We start from the raw sequence: 21,174 nt of genomic DNA, 5'->3' as shown, positions 1-21,174 counted from the left end.
CTGACATTTCACCCCAGTGGGACACCTCTGACATTCACAATCATGCTCATTTACGCTCTCATCCGGAAAGGGATGACAAAACCGTTACCAAGGCAGCCTTGTGTCACCCCATGAACCGTTGAGACCTGCATTACCAAACTCTATTGTTTAAATGTTTTTTTTTTCTTTTCAGCTTTCATACCTAAGAGAAACACTACATATAGAAGTCAGGTCAATAAAAGCATAGAAAGTGTTTATGGGTAATGAACTGAAATTTGAGCTGTATATAAATATATAGCCCTCAGAAACATCCTAATTACATAATCACATTTCCATCCATGTTCTGTGGGGGGTAGTAGGGGGAAAAGAGGTTAGAAATTGTGAAATTGAGTGTTAACTGGAGGAAATGAGTGGAAAGTAGACTAAATTGGTAAAGGAGGTGACGTGTGTAGAAAGGACAGAAGTGCAAGGGTTTGACTCTGGTGAAGTGGGAGCCACAAGGACTTGATTGTTTCTAATTATAACCACAAGTAATTTTCTTCAGTTGCATGACACATCAGTCAAACTGGGTGAATATGTTTGCACTTGCGTTAGTGTATGATTATGAATGTGTGTTAGGGATGATACTTTTTTAAATTTTGGATGATGCTTTTATAATTATTATATTCAATGTTCTCAATGATGTTAAGCTGCTTTTGATTTTGGTGATGTAAACAGCATTACAGTGACATTACGAGAAAATGTATGGTATCACCCTTATGTTGTTCCAACCTGTATGACTTTATGGCATGAGGTTGAGTCAACAATTACATATATATATATATATTTTTTTTTTTTTTTAACAACTATTTGTCTCTTTAAATGTGGGCTGAATGTGTATTTCCTGAGAGTTTGCATCAAAAATGAAAGAGGATATTCAACAAGACAAAAAACTGACAAAGAATTGATTGGGTGCAAACATGGTATGATTGGTAAATTAGGTAGTCAACCAAATCTTTCACTAAATCACAATTTATAAAGTAAGAGCCACTAAAATGTCCTATCATCCATATGTTGTGTTAACAAGGTTTGAGAGCAGTTTGTTAAACTTGTTGCATTTAGAGGTGAAGGGCTTTAGAACACCAGCTTGACTGAATACAGACCGCTGTGGCAGTTAATGAAATCTTGGCATGTCTGTGGACCTCCTCTCCTTTCGTTCCACAGCTCTCCTGTTACACCGCACAGCTGTGGAGTGTGTATATGTGTGTGTCCTGTTCCATTTCAACAAACTCTTATTGCTCAAGTGCTTTAGTTCCAGTGCAGATGAATATTTCTCTTACACTTCTTGCACGCATACACCTATAGAAAGTAAAAATCTCAAATTAGATGTCTTTAATAGCTCATTTGATTCTCCTAGGCAGCAATAAGAGCAAATGGAGACTTTTTCTTCAGATGTTTATTGGAGAAGAAGACCTCAGTAATCTAGAACCAGGGTCCCACATTGAGCCTGCAGTTTAGGCCCCATGTACGTCCCATGTTTAGATGTTAAATCCTTAAATCCAGTCTACAAGTTGGCTTTGACTGCATTTTGGCTTGACCTTTAATGTGTGCGTGTGTGTGTGTGTGTGTGTGTGTGTGTGTGTGTGTGTGTGTGTGTGTGTGTGTATATATATATATATATTAATTTCAGTTCTTCCATTTCATTCATTTTACGTCAGCTTTATTTCATTTAACAAAAACTATTACTTTTACTATTACTTTATACTTTTACTATAGCAAAACTTCTCCTTAGGAATTTTATGAGATACTAAGTTTATACTTAATATAACTAAGGGCTCCATGAAATCTCTTGAGCTTTGAAAGACTGAGCTTCGAGTAATCAGATTTAGCGATTTAAGTATTGAATATTAGCATTGCTCTGTTGAAGGCCAGTGCATACATTAGAGAAGAACTAGGACAGATAATGCAGTACTCAAACTGTGCAACGCTAACAGCAGCTCCCAAAGGCTCAACTTCTTTATAACCACACACACACACACACACACTTCATCTAGGGCAAACGCTCGAGGCTGCTCAACTCATTGTTATTGATAGTCAGAACAAAGAGGTCAAAACAAAATGTATCCCATATGGTGGGTCTATACATATGTTTTGTGTGTTTTTCCGTGGCAGCATAAGAATTGGTATGTTATTCTGCCGGGTCATTATTTGGCAGAGACACTTTTTGGCAGAAGCAGTGTTTGGCGTCATACCAGCTTTCTGGCTTCAGGTAATACACTGCCTTGTTTGTGTGTGTGTGTGTGTGTGTGTGTGTGTGTGTGTGTGTGTGTGTGTGTGTGTGTGTGTGTGTGTGTGCCAGAACATCTAGACCAGCTGCTGGGGCACATCTGTCTACCAAGCAACACATTCAGAAACACACACAGTCATGCACTGTATGGTGAACCCATTTCCTAGCATCCGATGCACTGATGCATTTCACACAGGATTGGTTCTTGTGGTCCTTCTGTGCTATTCTGTCCTGAGAAGGACGTCTCAGAACCTTGCAACATGCCACACTGTGTCTTGCACCATTACTACTGTGGTTTTAAGATGCCCTGTCAACTTTCATCTCGGACCCTCTGCATTCTTTTCCATTGTGCTGTTGTGTCTAGCTCAGGGGTAGGCAAGTTCGGTCCTGGAGAGCCGCAGTCCTGCAGAGTTCAGCTCCAACCCTAAAAAAAAACCTCACCTGCGACCGAACTTGCCTACCCCTGGTCTAGCTGCTTTGAATGTAAGAATGCAGTATGTAGTTCATTCCAGAATGAAAATTTCCTGATAATGTACTCACCCCCATGTCACCCGAGATGTTCATGTCTTTCTTTCTTACGTCAAAAATAAATTAATGTTTTGAGGAAAACATTCTAGAATTTTTCTCCATATTGTGGCCTTCAAAGGGGACCGATGATCTATGTACCAACGTGACTACGGAATGCGTGAAGTCGTGGACACGCTTCTCAGAGCTACTGCAAGATGAGCATTTGTGGTTGAAAAATATATAAATAAATAATTTAAAAAAAGAAAATTACTGATTGTTTCACTAGATAAGACCCTTACTCCTCGGCTGGGATTGTGAAAAGCCCTTTGAAACTGCAGTTTGGATCTTCAACTCATCGGTCCTCATTGAAGTCCACTATATGGAGAAAAATCCTGGAATGTTTTCCTCAAAAACATTAATTTCTTTTTCGACTGAAGAAAGAAAGACATGAACATCTTGGATGGCTTGGGGGTGAGTAAATTATCAGGAAATTTTAATTCTGGAGTCAACTTATCCTTTAACACTACTTGAACAAACTCTTAGCCCTAAATCGCTGCATAACTTTGACACAGCATTTGTGCTATAGACATGAATGATGACTCAAATCATGCAGCTTTTAGAGAGGTGTGCTATAATTTTCGTAGTGATCCTATTTATATTTGGCAAGTGAAAGAAACTAAATTCCTAAAGACTTACATAGTACCAGAATATCCTTGAAGGTTTATTCTAGGACTTTAAGGTTGGCTCTTTTGACATGGTCAAGAAAATAACCACCTAATCAGCCAAAACACCCAGACCAACGACCTGAACACCCAAGAAACCAGCCAAATTGACAGTAAATTGATTCCCCGTTCCCGGCTCCATGTAGTTTTGCTACTTCCACCAATATGACTAAATGACTTTTTAATACTCACTTTGACGTATATAGACACAATGTCAGAACACTCCAGCAACCACTTAGAAACATTCTAGCAGCTGCATAGTAATGCACAAAAAAGCAACTACCTTAAACACCCTTTATATATAGTTATATAATATAATAGTTATAGCTAGCTATATAATAGTTAGCCAATAGTTCTTTTGGGAGACACACCCCAGAACATCCAAACAATTACCGTAAAACACTGTAGCAACCAGCCAAATACTTTTTGAACCAAATAGCATCACACAAAAACCTACTCAGCACACCAGACAACATTGGCGCCAATAGCCTTGCGAGCAGCATGCCTACATATAGCGCTATTGCGCCTCGGGCATCCTGAGTGTGAGTCCATGGAAAGCTTGTGGACCTTTCCTGATCCGAAGAAAAAGAACACCAGACAACCATTCAAAACACCTGTACAACTACAGTCTTTAGCAACCAAATACCATAGACATGGCAACCACCCAGAACACTCTTGGAGGGAACCACATAGCAACGTGAATCAAAACCACTCATAACACCTTAGCAAATGCATAGCAATACCCTAGCATTGTGACAACGTCTTTGGCATGGGCAAGTACCTTTAATTTAAATGTCATAATCATAATTAGGTTGGTGTGTGGGTCTGTCTCTTTCTGTATCTCTCTCTGGAGAGATGAATTGATATTGTAGCCAGTTTCTCATTAGCCATGTATCCTGGGACTGTTTGACTTTATGTATGCCAGTCTCATAAACCAGCTGAGACGACTGTTCTATAGCCACACTGTGTGTGTGTGTGTGTGTGTGTGTGTGTGTGTTTGTTCTTTCTCTTACAGTTCTTTATAAGGTGTACACATCTTCATTTATAAGTGGTACACATACTGCGTTTATCTTTATGGATTTTTAGCAACAGACTTTAATAGCTCATAATGCCTCATAAACTGAGATCTGTGAGGGCTTGTGGGTAATGGAGCTTATGAGAAAGGGAGGGTGCAGATGATTGATGAATGGTGTTGTCTAATCTGTTGCTTAAGGTTATGTAACCCGCTGTATATCGCCGATGTGTGTTAGATTGATAGGGTCTAGGCTTAGAACAGTAAATTCACCCTTTGAGCAATTCTTGTCAAATGAAGCCTAGCATTGAACTTCCTAGACAAGTTTGTTGTCTGTCCCCTTTCTAGTTTTTTCTCGTACACTCTAAGACAAACAAATAAAATGAGCAAGACAGGGGAAAAGGAAAGGGGTTTAGTCTCTTGGCAGTGATGGACGGTGCTGTCTGAAATGTCTGCATAATCAGAACAACGGAATAGTCATCATATTACACAGAAGCCTTTAGAGTGACTGATGATATTGTGGATTTCTTTTGTCTATTTTACAGCTATCATCAGAATATGTGTAAATTTTCATTTTCACCACCCAAACTGGACCCGTTCCAGTCATTTCCAGCAAGCAATTCTGGGCTGAAAAAAAAATGTTCTGCACTAATTTGAACAAGGAATCGCTAATGTCAGAAACCAGAGTGATAGAAAGAGGGTAAAAGAGCTCAGTTTCGTTTGAATATATGCAACATCTCCTTTTGTTTTGAGTATGAAATATTGGGAGGGACAGAGTTTAAATCCTATTAGAAGAGATGAGGGTGAAGTCGTGGTTCCCCACAAAAAGGTTAAATGAGAGTGTTTAAGCAGTCTCCAAGTTCACCAACAAGATGTCCAGGTTCGTTCAGTTTGTTCCAATATGAGATCCCCTCACAAAAGAGATGTTCCAGTTCAGTGGCTCCCAATCCTGTTCATGGAGAACCGCCATCACTGCACATTTTAGAAGTCAAACACACCTGATTCAACTCATCAGCTCATTAGTAAAGATTCCAATACCTCAAATGTGTGTCAGATAAGAGAGACATCAAAATCATGCAGCGTAGGAGGTTGTCCAAGAGCAGGAATGGGAACATCTGTCCCAGTTCATTCAGTTTGTCCACTAACCATAAGGCTTGGTCATTCATTTCAGTTCTTTCATGAACATTCAGAGTCTCAAAGTGAAGTGAAAACATCTGTTGAGAAGGTCCAACAAAATGCTTCTTCACTCTCTGCTCTTAAATGGTCTTTGCAGACTTCAGTGATCGAAAAAAAATAGTAGGTCAATTGGAAGTGAACATGATTGATTAGTTAACAATATAGTTTTGAAAAAATGCTGATTCGCAATTGCAAGGTTCACAAATGAAACACCACTCCATTATGGCTATTATGGCTGGTTTAAAAAATAAATAAATAAACACTTACATTGGCTAATAAAGCGACAAGCGATTACTTGGCGCAAGAGGTGCGACGCAAAAAAAAAAACTATGAGAACCTATTCCAATCATTAATAGCAATGCTACTGTAACCCCTCTTTTCTGGGTACTCACCGCCACACCTTGTTCTTGTTCCGAGTGGGTCTCGAACCCGGGTCTCCGGCATAGAAGGCGGATGCACTAACAAGGAGGCTAAATGAATGCAGTGCGTCTCTTGAGATCAGGGGAGTGAGGTTTACCTGTACAGTACATACTCACTGGCCTCTGTTACACTCACCCCCAAAACCTCACACCCTTCCGGGTCACGGCACCAATGTAACCTCTCTTTCCCAGGCCCTCACCACAACACCTCGTTCTTGTTCCGAGTGGGTCTCCAGCATGGGTTGCAGACGCACTTTCAAGGAGGCTAAATGACTGCAGCCACTAGCATCATTTAGTGTAAAAACCCTCTTATTCACAAAAGAAACAAGTTTAGTGACTGCTGTCAGCTGTAGTCTAGTCTAAAGTACTTTAAAACACTCCACCTGTCTAAACTAGCAAATTATCACTCAAAAGCATGATGAATTTCTCAAGCAAGCAAAACACATACTGTTAACACAGTCTGTTGCACAAGGGCCTTGATAAGAAAGTGGATGTGAGTGTGTTTGTGTGAGAGACAGATAGACAGTGAAGTAAAGCGCAGAATGAGTAAAAGAGACGCAGGCACACAGATGGTGGGCTGTTGGAGAAAGAGAGATAATGATTACAGATGAGAGGAGATGGAAACCGCATAGTTAGAAAAAAAGAATGATAGATAGAGACAGAGAGGGAGGGGAGATGTTTCATTTCCATCTACCACCCTCCATTTTTTTAATAAGGTAATTTTCTATTGGAATCTAGCGCCATATTAAAGGAGCAAAGTGTTTTCAGACATGCATTTCACAATCTAGATACCAAATTGTAAGGTTTATTTTATTTATTTGATTTTTTCTTTTACTGGTTATTTAGAAGTTTCATAATTTTGTTTCTAGCTATAAGTCCTGTTATGTTTTCTAAGGTATTGTATTTTCAACAAGATAAATGTTCCAAAAGGTAAGCAGCAAAAACATTATGTTGCCTTTTTTATGTAAATATACAGATTTTTTTTTTTTTTTATTTAAATAAAGCAAAAATTCAGTTAAAATATATAGCTCTAAATAACCACATCTGCTGGTGCCGTCTTCAGTTTTATGACACATTATTCTGATATATTCAGCCTCAGTGCTCTGGTGGGAAATGACGGTTCAAGTCCAGCCTGCAACATGTTTTGATCCTATTTTCTGGATCTATCCCCAATAATGTATTTTTACTCTATACTGTAAATTTATGATACAGTACAGAGAGACCCCCCCCCCCAAAAAAAAAAAAATAAATAAAATACAATATATATATATATATATATATATATATATATAGAGAGAGAGAGAGAGAGAGAGAGAGAGAGAGAGAGAGTGTGTAACAGGACATTTCAAATAGATTATGTGTGGCTTCTTAACCCCTATTTCTTAACCTCAATTTCACACCACAGTTTATGTATATTCGTGTGGGGGGGTTGGAGGTGTGTCACAGAACACAGAAAGAAAGATGTTTGTGTGTGTGCAAACACATCTGGGTTAAGGCCTTGCATAATTCATCCCAGTCAGGCTCAATGCGAAGGTATATAAGGCAGAAACCACGGACAGACCTCTTGCTGTGTGGCTCTTTGAAATGGAAAGTAACCTCCAGCCCACCTTTGCTCTGATCAGCAGAGCCGGCATATGCTATCCTTCTGCATCCCTCTCATTTGGGCTGGAATAAAGGAATAATTCACCATTAATAAGTGCATAGCTGGCGTCCTGTTATTCCACAGCGCTGACGGCAGCTGTTATCAAACAGCACCCATTTCACCGGAAGCTTTCAGAATAATGACCGCACACCTCCTGCCCATTGTCCACAGGGGACCAATTTATTAACATGCGGTGGGAAGCACGGTCTCTTTCTTCATACACACACACATATACACTGCAGGAGCTCAGCGGTTGGAGAACGGAGGGATAAGAAGAAAAAAAAGCACAAGAAAGAAAAGAAAAACTATTTGGAGTGGGCTGTTTGGTGCTAACAAGAGCGGGGAGTTCATTTTGATTACCTGAGCTCGGGTGCCATGTTGAATGAGGGCCAAAATTAGCCGTGGTGAATTGGCCACAAGTGATTTGCTCTTTGAATACAGCATTTCGCCTTTTCACGCCAGTTTTTGAAATGGTACTGGATGTTTTTTTCCTGGTAAAGGCAATTGAAAAAGGTTGCACAAAGTGATTGCTGGTTTTTATTTCAGTTGATTTATTCCCACAAACAGAAGAGGACACATTTTACCACAAACACACATATATGGCTAAATCTCATATTTTACCACAAAATCGAACGCAGAATAGGACACTGTATTTTGAAAATAACTAATAAATAAATGAAGTATTATTAATGTTATTCTTATTATTAAATTATGACACCAATTTAAATTTTTTTTTTTTTCATATTAAATTTCTTATTAATGTATGGCACTCATTATTGCGATGCTAAATATTTATTTATTTATGTTCATTTGAACACTTCTTATATTTTGTGGAAATTAAATGAAGGATATATCTGTAAACTTCAGTATTACACTTTAATACAGTGAAACACCATTTGCCTCCGTCAGCGTAATGTGTAAATTATGATTCATACAGGAACCGGTTGCTAATGATGTGCTGTATTAGCCATTTGTAATTGTAATGAATGAATGGATTTGAGTTTTTTTTTTTTTTTTTTTTTTTTTTTGGTGAAGTATGTCAAAAGGAGGCTGAAAGAGGTGCTCACAATGTACCATTCCTCCTCTCTCTCTTTCTGTCCATTTTTTCATCTCCACTTCTCTTGGGCTCAGTGGCTTGTGACGCTCCATATGTCCGTCTGCTTCTCAGAGAGAGAAAGAGAGAGAGAGAGCAAGAGACATTAATACAGCCACCCCTCGCCTCGTACATTCAGCACTCATGTTTTCCCAAAAGCCGAACGCTCCGAAATGACAGGAGAATGGAAGGATGGGAAAGAGAGAGAGGGTGTGGATGATTGGATGGGTGAGAGAAAGAAGGAGAGAGGGGAGTGTAATATGTGTGTGTGTAATGTAGACAGCAGTGAAGTGAATGTTATCTTACAGACGTTGAATGCACCTGCAGCTAAAGCCATGCATGAGAGCTCCCTGCAGAAATAAACACATACACTTGAGTACTATCACACACACACACACACACACACACAAACACACACCTCATTACAGCTGTGTTATCACAAACCAAGGAGATGTTCAAGTACATACACACTCATGCACCTGTGCATATTTGATCAAAATGAAAGATTTGAAGTTTGAGGCTTAAAATATCAATATTTTTGTTTTATCAGTATTAATGTTTTATTGAGGATCAGTCCTATAAATTATATTGGCACATTATTTATTTATTTATATAAAAAAAATAAAAAAAAATTTTATCATACTTAAAATTTACTTTTTGTTTTTTCTTTAAAAAAATTTACATCTAATGATAAATTGCTGCAAGTACTCATTTAGTCTTTTGACGCATTTTCTTTTTTATTTATTTACTTATTTTCTATTGTAGCTCACACAGCAGAGTTTGACACTAGTTAACACAAAGGTCATGGGTTCAGTTCAGAGTGAATGTTTTAAGTGTTGTATACCTTCAATGCAATAAGCTGATTTTGGATTGCAAAAAGTGTGAATGTAAATTCTAACTAAAATTGTTGTTTATGGGACTTTTCATTGAGCTAACAAATTCATTTTCTCTTTTCTCTCACAGGCAGGACGCAAGTGATCTGACTGGAACTATACAGAGGTAGGAATGTCTCTTTCTTTCTTTCTTTCTTTCTTTCTTTCTTTTCACACATAAACCTCTATTTATTTATTTTTTTACTGAGACCTTGGGTTGATCGCTAGATTGCGTACATGACAAACACAATGCTCGTAACAAAGACAGTATTTTAAACCATCCTAGGTCTACTTCCGACTTCAATTCCTAAAGGTTGATGAAAAATGTGCAATCCTTTCATAGAAAAAGCCAAGCCCAGAATGCACTACAATAAGCTCAGTGGAAAATTTTTGTAAGTGTGACGTGACATACAGCCAAGTATGTAGGGCTGTCAACTTTAGTCATTTAGCTGACTAATCGGTCGATGCCGTCTTGGTCGACTGACATTCTCATTGGTCGACCAGTTGCATATATATATTTTTTTTTTCACCAATAAAGAAATTTTCATTGATTTACTCCTTGATATTTATTCCTTTATTAGCAGTTATATATTACTGTATTCTAAATATAATTAGCCTATGTTTTATCCCAAACTTTAAATGCTTTAATTTAGGCTATTTATAACAGCGCCACAGTTTAGCGCACCACGTGAACACTCGGGAAGAAATCTAAATCTGTGGAGTGCAAGCTATGCGGTTTAAAGCTAACTTACCATAGCTCAACGACCAATATGACCTATCACCTAAAAGCGGTAAGCGAGATATAAATGTGTCAGACAGCTTGCTATGTCTAATGTCGAAAAGTTTATATATTTTATTGCCACAGGCATGTTTTAGGCTATTTGGGTTTTTTGTGTGTTTGTTTGAAAACGCCTAACGTTAGATCGGCTGGACAAAAGTTAACCCATAGCTTTGAAAGTAAAGAAGAATATACAGCCTGTATAAATGAGAGCTTTTGTTAGGATTTTTCATTATTTGGCAGTTGTAGCAGTTATATTTTTGTAGCGTGTGGTGTGGTCAGGTGCACGATTGTGACTGTCACTATAGACCTAGGACAGAGCTCCTCACTTTGCAGTTAAAAAAATCACTTAATTTTCAAAGAATTGTATTATTATTATAGTTTTATGTATTAATGATGTTTTTTCGTTGTTGTTTTTCTAAATGCTCTATGACAATTGTTTAATAAATGTTCAATCAAAAAGCAAAACATCGCGTTTTTTTTTTTTTTTTTTTTTTTTTTTAGTTGACTGATCGTTGCGCAGGACAGGACTTTGGTCGACTAAGCATTTCTTTGGTTGACTACAGCCCTACAAGTATGGTGACCCATACTCAGAATTTGTGCTCTGCATTTATCCCATCCAAAGTGCACACACACAGCAGTGAACACACACACACTGTGAACACACACCCGGAGCAGTGGGCAGCCATTTATGCTGCTGCGCCCGGGGAGCAGTTGGGGGTTCAGTGCCTTGCTCAAGTGCACCTCAGTCGAGGTATTGCCGGCCCGAGACTCGAACCCACAACCTTAGGGATAGGAGTTAAACTCTCTAACCACTAGGCCACGACTGCCCCACAATGATGCCTGCCCATCTTATGCACGACTTCCTAAGATGACAGACAATCTCAGAGAAATGTTGTCCCATACCAAAATTGTATTAGTCAGGTTAAATGTAATTAAAAATTGACTATTTTGCCTAAAATTCATGCAGGTTATGAGTTTTTATGTTTATTTCAATATCATGCTGTTAGCTTAGCAACGTGCTAACACTAACTCTATTGAAATCAGTTCTCCTTGCTGCCTACCGAGACTACTTGAATTCAATCATTATGAGGATCTATTTCAGGTAGGCTGCTGCCGTTTAATCACAAAATGGATGAATTGAGAGAACTGTTGACGGTAAATCTGTTTTTGTCGTGTACAATTCCAAAATCTTACAGTAGGTTTATCTTACTAAAAAGCCCATTTTGTTTGTTTTTCTATGCTTAGTAAAGTTTTGTTTTTAGCTTAGCAACATGCTAACATCAAACTCTATTGTAATTAATATGGACTTGAGTTTTCTGAGGTGCTCTTTTTGTATAGGACTGCCTATGTAGACCAAAATAAATCAATAATTTGCACAGTTCCGTTTCTGTTAGCATGCTGTCTTAGAAGGTAGTTTCCTATGTAGGCAGTAGACAGCAAGCCAGCCCCCTAGGATTCAGAACAGAACTAATGACAAGCTCAAACAGCATTTATACACGATTGGAGGCCAGCATCCAGCAGCAGGAGAGGATGATGGGATTTTTGGAAAGAAGAAAGTGTAACCTCAGACTTTGCCGATTTAAACATAGCCTTTTCTGCATTTTTGATTACGAGAGGAGAGCGAGATGACAGGGAAGAGAAATAAAAGGGAAAAAGGTGTTCTCAGAGAGTCAAGGGTGCAGAGTTGAGGCTGGTAAAGATCTGTGACTGAGGGCCATTAAACCCAGCCCCACGGCTATGAGACTACACATTGAAAGAGCGAGAGAGAGCGCCTGAGAGTTTTTTGATAAACTGCTGATCCTGAAATAGCTACACCTATTTTTCATCGGGAATTCTGTTAGGAATAAATTGTCACGTCTCATCTGCAGAAGGGCTTTCTTCCGCAGGGTGGCACACAGAAACTCAAAGCCACTGCCGGAGTTCACCATCCTCTCTGTCGTTACAGCGATGCTCTGTGGGTTACTGCCGGCAAAAGGCTGATTGACAGACAGCCTGCGAGTTTTCAAGGGCACTCGTTAAAAGGAAAAAAATGTCACCCTGAGAAAATGCTGTGGACGTTACAGTAAAATGAATGAATATGATAAAAAAATAAATTCAAAAGTCAACAACTTGCTAAAAGTTAAAGGGATGTTTGACCCAGAAATGAAAATTCTCATCATTTACATACCCTCATATTGTTCCAAATCTGTATGAATTTCTTGGACACAAAAGAAGATATTTTGAAGAATGCTGGTAGCCAGACAGTTGATGGTAGCCATTGACTTTCACAGGAAATACTATGGAAGTCAATGATTACCATCAGCTATTTGGTTACCAACATTCTTCAAAATATCTTATTCTGTGTCCAACAGCTGAAGGAAACTCGTACAGGTTTGGTAAAGCTTGAGGGTGAGTAAACGATGACAGATTTGTCATTTTTGGGTGTACCATCTCTTTAACTGTAAGTATAGCCCTCATATCATTGTTTTGATTAGTGTCAAAATTAAATACTTTGTCTACCTTCACTCCATTGGCCCTTGCATGGCGTGTGTGTGTTCCAAAAAGCAGGTAACTAATATACGTTTCACTGTCAAGATCTGTTATTTCCAGGAATACAATGATGTAATGGGCATCCTGTGTTCTTCAAGTGCACATATGGGTTTAATTTGCCAGATACTGTTGATCGAATCCCCCAACCACACCCAGAATTACCTCAGCGATCATCTGTATGCCAAAAGTCATGTGCATCTGAGTGCATGTGTTCACAGCAATTTTAGTGTGACTTTATATGCAGACGAAGTGCAAAAGAACACAGTGATATTCACAAGAATAACAAAACACCTCAGGAGTGAGAGGAAATGAACTAGAGATACAGAGCAGAGGAAATGAGAGGAAAGGAGTTTGCCATTAGTGTATTAGCAAAAATGATTGATTTTTTGTGTGTCTATATGTACAGTCAGAAAAAATACTTTATGAAAATATGATAATGCAGATGCGAAGGCTTGGGCGAATGTGTTCTTGCATTACTTAATGCGGTAATGCCTCAGAAATTCAGACAGCTGTTGACCTTAAACCGCAATATATATATATATATATATATATATATATATATATATATATATACATACATACATATATGTTTATTGGAGCTCTAGCACCCCTTGTGGTATTGGTGAGAATGCCGTAGCTACCTGCGATAGGTTATGAATAACACTTGTGACACATTCAATTGAACTTGCGTAACTAGAAACGTTTGTGTTCATGTAGAGAAAAAATGAAATAAAATGAAATAAAATATAAAATTTAAAATAATAGCATTAAATATTAAAAAAGACTCAAAGAGACCCCAATTTTTTTACGTAAGACATTTGAAGCACTTTTTTGAATAAAGAATCTTTGTTGTTGTTGTATTATAATATTAAATAATAAGCATGAACATGCTAATTATTAAAACTAATATATTTTATATTTTATTTAGTTTTAGAAATAAAATAAAATAATAATAAAATAAATGGAGTTTCTGAGACCTTGAACAATGCCTGTTATTTGTTCAATAAAGTTGAATGTTGAATAAAGTATATAAGATTACTTTAATATGTAGTAGGTACTATTACAATATGTATTATTATACTATAAAACAGTAATATGTTTATTATATTTAGTTATTGTTTGAAACACACTGTAGAAAAATAAAATAGAAACGTACAATAAAATAAAAAAAATGCTTCATGTGTGGCTACATTTGAATCATGTCACAGTATTTGTTGAATAAAGCTGAACGTTGACTAAAAAATATATAGTGGAATTCTCTTCATAATCAGATCTCATAAGATTCGAATTACAGTTACAACCTGAAAGTTGAGTATGTTTGGGGCCTTGGCGTCTCTGAACAGAAGAACAAAAGGGTAAAGAGATCTTCTATGTGTTTTTTTCTTTCCCGTGGGCTATACCATCCGAAATACAGTTATCAACTTAGATGCAGAGATACTCTAATCTCTCTTTTTATCTTTTTCTTTCAACATCCATGGCATAACAAAGAGAAAAGGAAGTGAAAGAAAGGGTGGCATAAAAGAACGTGTGACTGTGTAATTAGCTCCTGTGTGCAATCACTGATTCCCTCATGCTGGATGACTGACTGCTTCTTAGCAAGCTACATCAAAACCATTTCTCTTTTTTTCACTCTCTTCTTTTCCGGTACCGGGGGGTCTTAACAGCAGTGGGTGGGCCGAGAGGAAAAGGGGGGTGGGGGCGGAATCAGTTGTCAGCTAATTGCATCTCTCCGTGGCGATTATGTTCTCATAGAGAAAACAACCGATAATTATGGGAGCCGGTATGGCAGCACAAGAGAGCGGTTACCGAACCGTCATGGCGGCCGTGTGGGACCCAGCCTCATTATCACCACGGAGACTGACCCGCCCCCTTCACCCCAGCAACCGCTCTAATTACCATCCAACCAGACCTGTCAATCAACACTATTTATAATCCAACTCTGAGAGAGGAAGGGAAAAGAGGGAGAGAAAGAAACATTATGAAATAGTCCCTGGGTATCACAAATATAAACCTTCGGCGTTTATTACAAGTATTCAGGTTCGTCCCTTGTGTGGATTGATGTGTTCTGTGAATGTGAATAGGCCTGTTTTCTCTTTTGTCCTCTGTTTTTCTGTAGATTGATTATTAGACCGCTCTTCTAAGAACCTTTTTAAAAGGCTCACATTATAGCAGATCACTGAAAGTAAATTGTACTGAGTAGACTATAGGCCTTAGTCGGGCTTGATGCCATATTTAATTTGACATAGATGAAAATAGATTGACGTATCGTTTGTTCAATATGTCTTTATGTTGTTTACCTTGGTATCGATTGTTCAGCTTACAAAACACTGAAAATGTTTTTTTTTTTTTCAAAAAAATTTCAGTGGACCAAAAACCTTCGAAATGAACACAGTACAACGTATTGAATAGATTTTACATCTATAATTCACAGCCTCTTTTTCATTTGTGTCACGCCAATGGCACATGCATATACTCTGTGTAGTTTTGGTTTGCACGTCTGCAAAAACGTTTCCAGTGTGATGTTCAAAGCACATTTAGAAGATTTTTCTGCTGCTTTTACGATTTAGAATATACATGAATTCACACTTTTAAGATGTTAATTTAATTTAATATAGTATATGTAGTTATATATTCTAAATATATTGTAGAAAACTGAATATAAAGTTTTAATCTTGATTATATCATTTTAAAATAAATGTAATTAGAAATTATTAATATACTGTGTAATAAATAATAATAATAATAAAGATGTAGTTGTAAATTTAAGATATTAATTTGATTAAATATGACATAAATATGACAAAATACATCAAAAATGTAAATGATTTACAGAATTTTTATGATTTAGAAATTCTTAATATATGGTGTTATAAATAATAATAATAATAATAATAATAATTAAAACTCTTGATTATGTAGTTGTAAATTTAAGACATTAATTTATTAAATATGACATAAAAATGACAAAAGACATCAACTTTTAAAAAGATTTATTGCGTTTACAAGCACTCTTTCAAAATTGTTTGTTTGTTTACTGTGCATGTGAAAAAAATCTGTTAATAGTAATCCACGAGTTGCTTAATGATAGAACATTTAATAAATAATCTGATATTTGTCCATTTTTAACTGCAGTAGTTGCAGTTACAAAAATATACTTGTAAATTTGCATATATATACAGAGTTCTGGCATGAAACTCTAGATGGCGCAGTCCGATAGGTCTAGCTCAATCCGACCTGGTGACATCATTGTCACATGGTAGCTGATTGGTTCTCTCCTGTATTGGTAGCCAATGAGCTCGCTGCTCAATATTCAAATACCTGGCTTTTGTTTGCTGTAGCAGTTGGCAGCGCGCTTCAGAAACCCTCCACCTTCCCCAGCTCCACCTGTATAGATCTGCTACGGGGTGATTAATGTATGCTATATGGGGGTTATTCATATGTGTTATATATGCAGCAGCAGTATTTCTTGCATGCTTACAGGAGCATGTTGTGGATGTATTGGCAGTAGCAAGTCTCTGTACTTGCTCTGTAGCAGCAGCAGCATGAATATATAGTTTTAAATTATGATTCCATTGTTTTTAAATCCAATCATGTGGCAAGAAATTCTTAATATATTGTGTAAATCAAAATAATATAGTAAATAATCTTGATTATGTTATCATTATATATTGGATTAATGTAGATAGTTTTTTTTTAATTGTGATTATATAGTTTTTAAATCCAACTATATATGTTCTGTAAATATGAATATATATTGTTAATATATGATATAAATTTAATTTATTGTAAAATTTGATTGTAAATACTGATAAATGCTGATAAATTTAGCTGCAGATATATACACATATGAATGCAGTCACATGAATTACTGAGCCAGACTGCTTTTCCAATTCTCTCTTATAGCCATTGTTATTTTACAATAACAATTCCACATTTCACAATAGCCAGCTAGTGTTTGCTTCGTAGTCATTTGAATGAGCCACCCGAGGTGAGGCCTTGTGAAAGGTTCGTTAGGCAGCCCTCTGAACGGGTTGCACCACAGCACCCCATCTCTGTCTTTAGGGGGAGGCTCCTGGACGAGCTCCACGGTGAGGCCTGGTGTAGGCTGAGTGATATGAGGCGTGAGACCTTGGAGTGCTGCCCTACTGTTACTCACAATCCTAATACCTCACAGATGTTCTGGATCGAGAAACAGCTGTCTAACATTACTGTACGTACGCACACAAAAACGCTAGCGGCCCCCAACAGCCGGTGAAATGCTGTGTAAAAAGCCCCCATACACAATGTAAATTTACAACATAATGCGGGAAATCCAAAAACACTACATCCCACCTACAACGAGAACATCCTCCTGTCTAAAGCCGTTAATACTGGCATCTAAAACGCATAATACTTTTAAACAAATGCTACGTCACATCACTAATACCCTCACAGAGGAACAGTCTCATATTTGCATTCATTCATTGTGTATTTTTGTGCATTTCACTAAAATATTTGCATTTGTTGTTCACCCAGTTCAGCCACTTTTCTCGAATAAACCAAAGCTTCTAATCAGAAATACCATGAAAGAGTCTGAATGCTCTGCTAAATTACACATTCGCACACAAAGTCCCGTCTCTCATCCCTGATTGGGTTATTGTTTCCAGTTTTTCTCCACTAACGACCGCTGGGCCCCCCCTCGCTCTGAATATTCATGAGAGGAAGTGTCTCACTAGATGGCGGTGCAGCTCAGCGCGGCCATGCTAATGAGCTCACAGGGGATTAATATTTATAAGATCTGGGAGGAGGATACTGGAGATGTGACTTGTGTGAGTGTGAATGCATACAGTGACTCAGACCTTAATAGCTGAATAAGTTAGACAGCACAGAGTGGCCTGTCACATACACACAGACATAAAGAAGAAAAGAGACTGTTATTTCAATTGATTTGAGTATTTTTTTGGAGAAAACCAAGGCTTAGGTGTTTCACAGGAAGTTACACAAAAAGCATGTTCTCCATATATTGCAATCATTTCACATTTAATGGGTCAATTTCAGACAAAAATGAAAATTGAGTCAGTATTTACTCACCATTATGTCGTTCCATATTTATTTCTTCTGTGGCACAGGTTTTAACTTTTATAATATATAATACATCAAAATTTAAAACGACACAAAAAGTAGTAATAATAGTAGTAATTGCTAGTAAAATTCACAATTCTGAAGAAACAAGTAAAACGTTAAATTAAACATGAGCTTTTTAAGTTTAAATTTATTTTGGTTTTGTTTTTGTATTTTGTTTTGATGTTTTTTGTTTGTTTGTTTTTGTTTTGTATTGCTTTGTTTTGCCGTTTTGTTTTTGTAGTCATATATATTTTTTTAAGTTTTCCCCAGTTATGTTTGTTTTTATTTTGCTTAGCTATAAATATTTGCATTCACATATTTTTGTTTAGTTCTATATAGTTTTTTTTTGTTTGTTTGTTTGTTTGTTTGTTTTTTTGTTTTTTTTGTAGTCTTAGAAAGTATCATTTATTTTTAGCTTCCCCCATTTGTTTTTACTTAAAAAAATCATTTAGGTTTTGTTTGCGATAATAACATATAAATAAACATTACAGTCATCATTAGACACGTCACCAATGACACTCAAAGTCTTGACACATCATGTTTGGACTTCAATCTCGACTCGGGAACCACATGATGTGAGGAAATCATTTAATTTGAAATGGCGCAAAGGTGAGTAAATAATGAATTTTCATTCCCTACATTTTGATGTTGATATTAAACGGATATTAAAATATAAGCTTTAATTGAATCTTCCTGTTGCAGTGTCATGACCTGTGGCATTTGTGACTCATTTTAGTAACTGCAGCAGTTATGTGGTGTGTATAAGGGGGAGCAGGAGTTTGTGTAATGTGTTTGTGCCCAAGTTACATAAGATGGTATTGGAAGAAAAGAGGATGTAGTGTCACAATGAGTGAGTGTCCATAAATGTTGTCAGTTTAGAAAGACGACAGAGGAACATATCCCTCACTCGGCTTATTCCACACACAATCATGTCCATCAATCGTCAAACACCTCTATTGGGTTTGACCAGTAACTGACTAAGCCATTAACCTCTCTCTCACACAAACAGACACACGCTTACATAGCATATAAGTGCACACTCCCTAGAGTGGTTGCATATTGAAATACACACACAAGGTTCAAATGTATTCCGGGTGGTTCATCCCAAAAATAGAGCAGAGTATAGTAGGATTTGAGCTATTTTAGTGCATCCCAGACACACACACATAGACACAGAGCAGATGAACTAGTCCAGACATGAGTGTCAGGTTGACAGTCTCATACCCAGAGGAATGCTTCCTTCAAGCTGAAGAGAGAGAATCGCTCGTTCGTTTGTGAGGTACGGGTGAAAGAAATGTGCAATCTCCCTTAGGGTTGAGCCTCTGGCCTCTGCCATCATTGTCATGCATGTGTGCATGCGTGTGTGGAGATGAATTTGATGGTTGTCAAAAAAAATCACTTTTCAACCTTTAACACTGGACACACATGCAAAGCATGTCCACAATGTAAATTGCCACGTCATTTCACCCGTTGAGGGAAACTAAGCTGCAAAAATTCAGAGATATTCACAACCTACTGTAGACTCACCAGGCATTTAATTTCCAAACTGTTGTGATAGTATCACAATAAAGATAATAAAATATAACTAGATTCACATTCATCTGTCTATTAGTACCACTCACTGGACAATACACTGGACTAAGTGTCATGAAACATGCAATAAATCATCATTTTGCAGAAATGTTGTCACTTTTCCAAGGGTTGAATATTTAAAACTTCACATGCTCATGCTCTATTGAGATGAATGGGAATGATAATGGCTAGCATTCTCCAAGTATAGCGAACATGCTTCATTCAAGTAGCTATAAACGACAATTTAAAATAAATTAACTAGCTAGCTTTGCAGGATTCTATTGTGACATCACAATATTTAACCTGAAAATGAAAACCATTTATGCTAATGCTTGCTTTAGTGCTTCTTGAGGCAAAGCTGAAAATATGTTGCGTGATATGAACCGTCCTCTGATGCACTTTGAAACACAATGACGTGAGATTAATCTTTCTTAACTGGAAATGTTTGCATTTACATATTTCTAGATAGAGAAAGTGGAAATGGTCATTATGTCGGTTACTAGCGTTAAAGGTGGACTTCAGGGAATAAAATGGTACAAAAGTGAAGAATTTAGCCTGTTTAATATTTATTGTCATCGTTTTATGATAATTCAATGCCATGACTTTGAAGGTGATATTTCATAGCGAACATTCCACTGTTGACAGCTTTTCACAGAGAGAAGGAAATATTTAGATTATTTTGATGCTTCTCAATAGCCAAAAATACCCAGAAAGAAGAAGAAAAGGCTGTATTCTCTCTCTCTCTCTCTCGCTCTCTCTGTCTCTCTCTCTCTCTCTCTCTCTCTCTCTCGCTCTCTCATTAGCATCCTAATGAACAGATTCTCTACCTCTTCTGTTTTTCTGTCATTCTTAGAGAGGGTGTGCTGGCTTTGAAGTGTCTACACAGACATTTTTGCATCCAAAAGCACAATAGTCCTTATTTCACTTTGAAAGCACACACAAACACATGCATACTGTACACACATTTGCACAAACACACGCAGGGAGTTCAGTCAAGAGCAAATATGGACCTGAATACAATGACAGCGTAGAAAAAAAAATAAAATTAAAAACACCTATCCTAGCAAAACATTTCCCATATAAACAGTGGGGACAAATGGGTGTGTATGGGGTGTGTATGTGTGTGTTGAGGAAATAATTGAGGAGACAGAACTCCAGAATCAGGCCTCTAATGGAAGGTGACAAATTAATTTCTGTCTGCTAATAGCTCAAAATAGAACATGCCCGACTGGCTGTCTTATTCTGCGTGCCGCTTGGAAGTTCAAGCACATGTGTATGTGTGAATGGGAGGACACGGAGAAAAAAAAAGAAAAAAACTCTCTGGTACAGCTTAAACTGTTTGTGTGTACAAGCTCTGTGGTTAGATGGACATCCATTGTGGGTTAAACCACACTACCAGTATTAGGTTTTGGCCTGGGTTAATAAGGGATTCAAGCTTTTTTAATTAAATTATTTACTTTTAATGAGTTAACTGAATAATTCACAAGCATATATCAATATT

General features: G+C 37.3%; 1 protein-coding gene across 1 annotated transcript in view; it reads left to right on the top strand.

Moving 5' to 3' along the window:
• celf2 (cugbp, Elav-like family member 2) overlaps positions 1–21,174 on the top strand; it is a 146,275-nt gene that overhangs the window by 25,036 nt on the left and 100,065 nt on the right. The window contains exon 2 of the mRNA XM_042722244.1: positions 9,780–9,815. Within this exon, the coding sequence (XP_042578178.1) occupies positions 9,780–9,815 (36 nt within the window). The remainder of the gene's footprint in view (positions 1–9,779; positions 9,816–21,174) is intronic.

Source organism: Cyprinus carpio, chromosome B4 (assembly GCF_018340385.1).
Source record: "Cyprinus carpio isolate SPL01 chromosome B4, ASM1834038v1, whole genome shotgun sequence".
NCBI classification, from domain to species: Eukaryota; Metazoa; Chordata; class Actinopteri; order Cypriniformes; family Cyprinidae; genus Cyprinus; species Cyprinus carpio.
The sequence above is the reverse complement of the archived record's forward strand: the minus strand, read 5'-3'. Positions and strand labels throughout refer to the sequence as shown.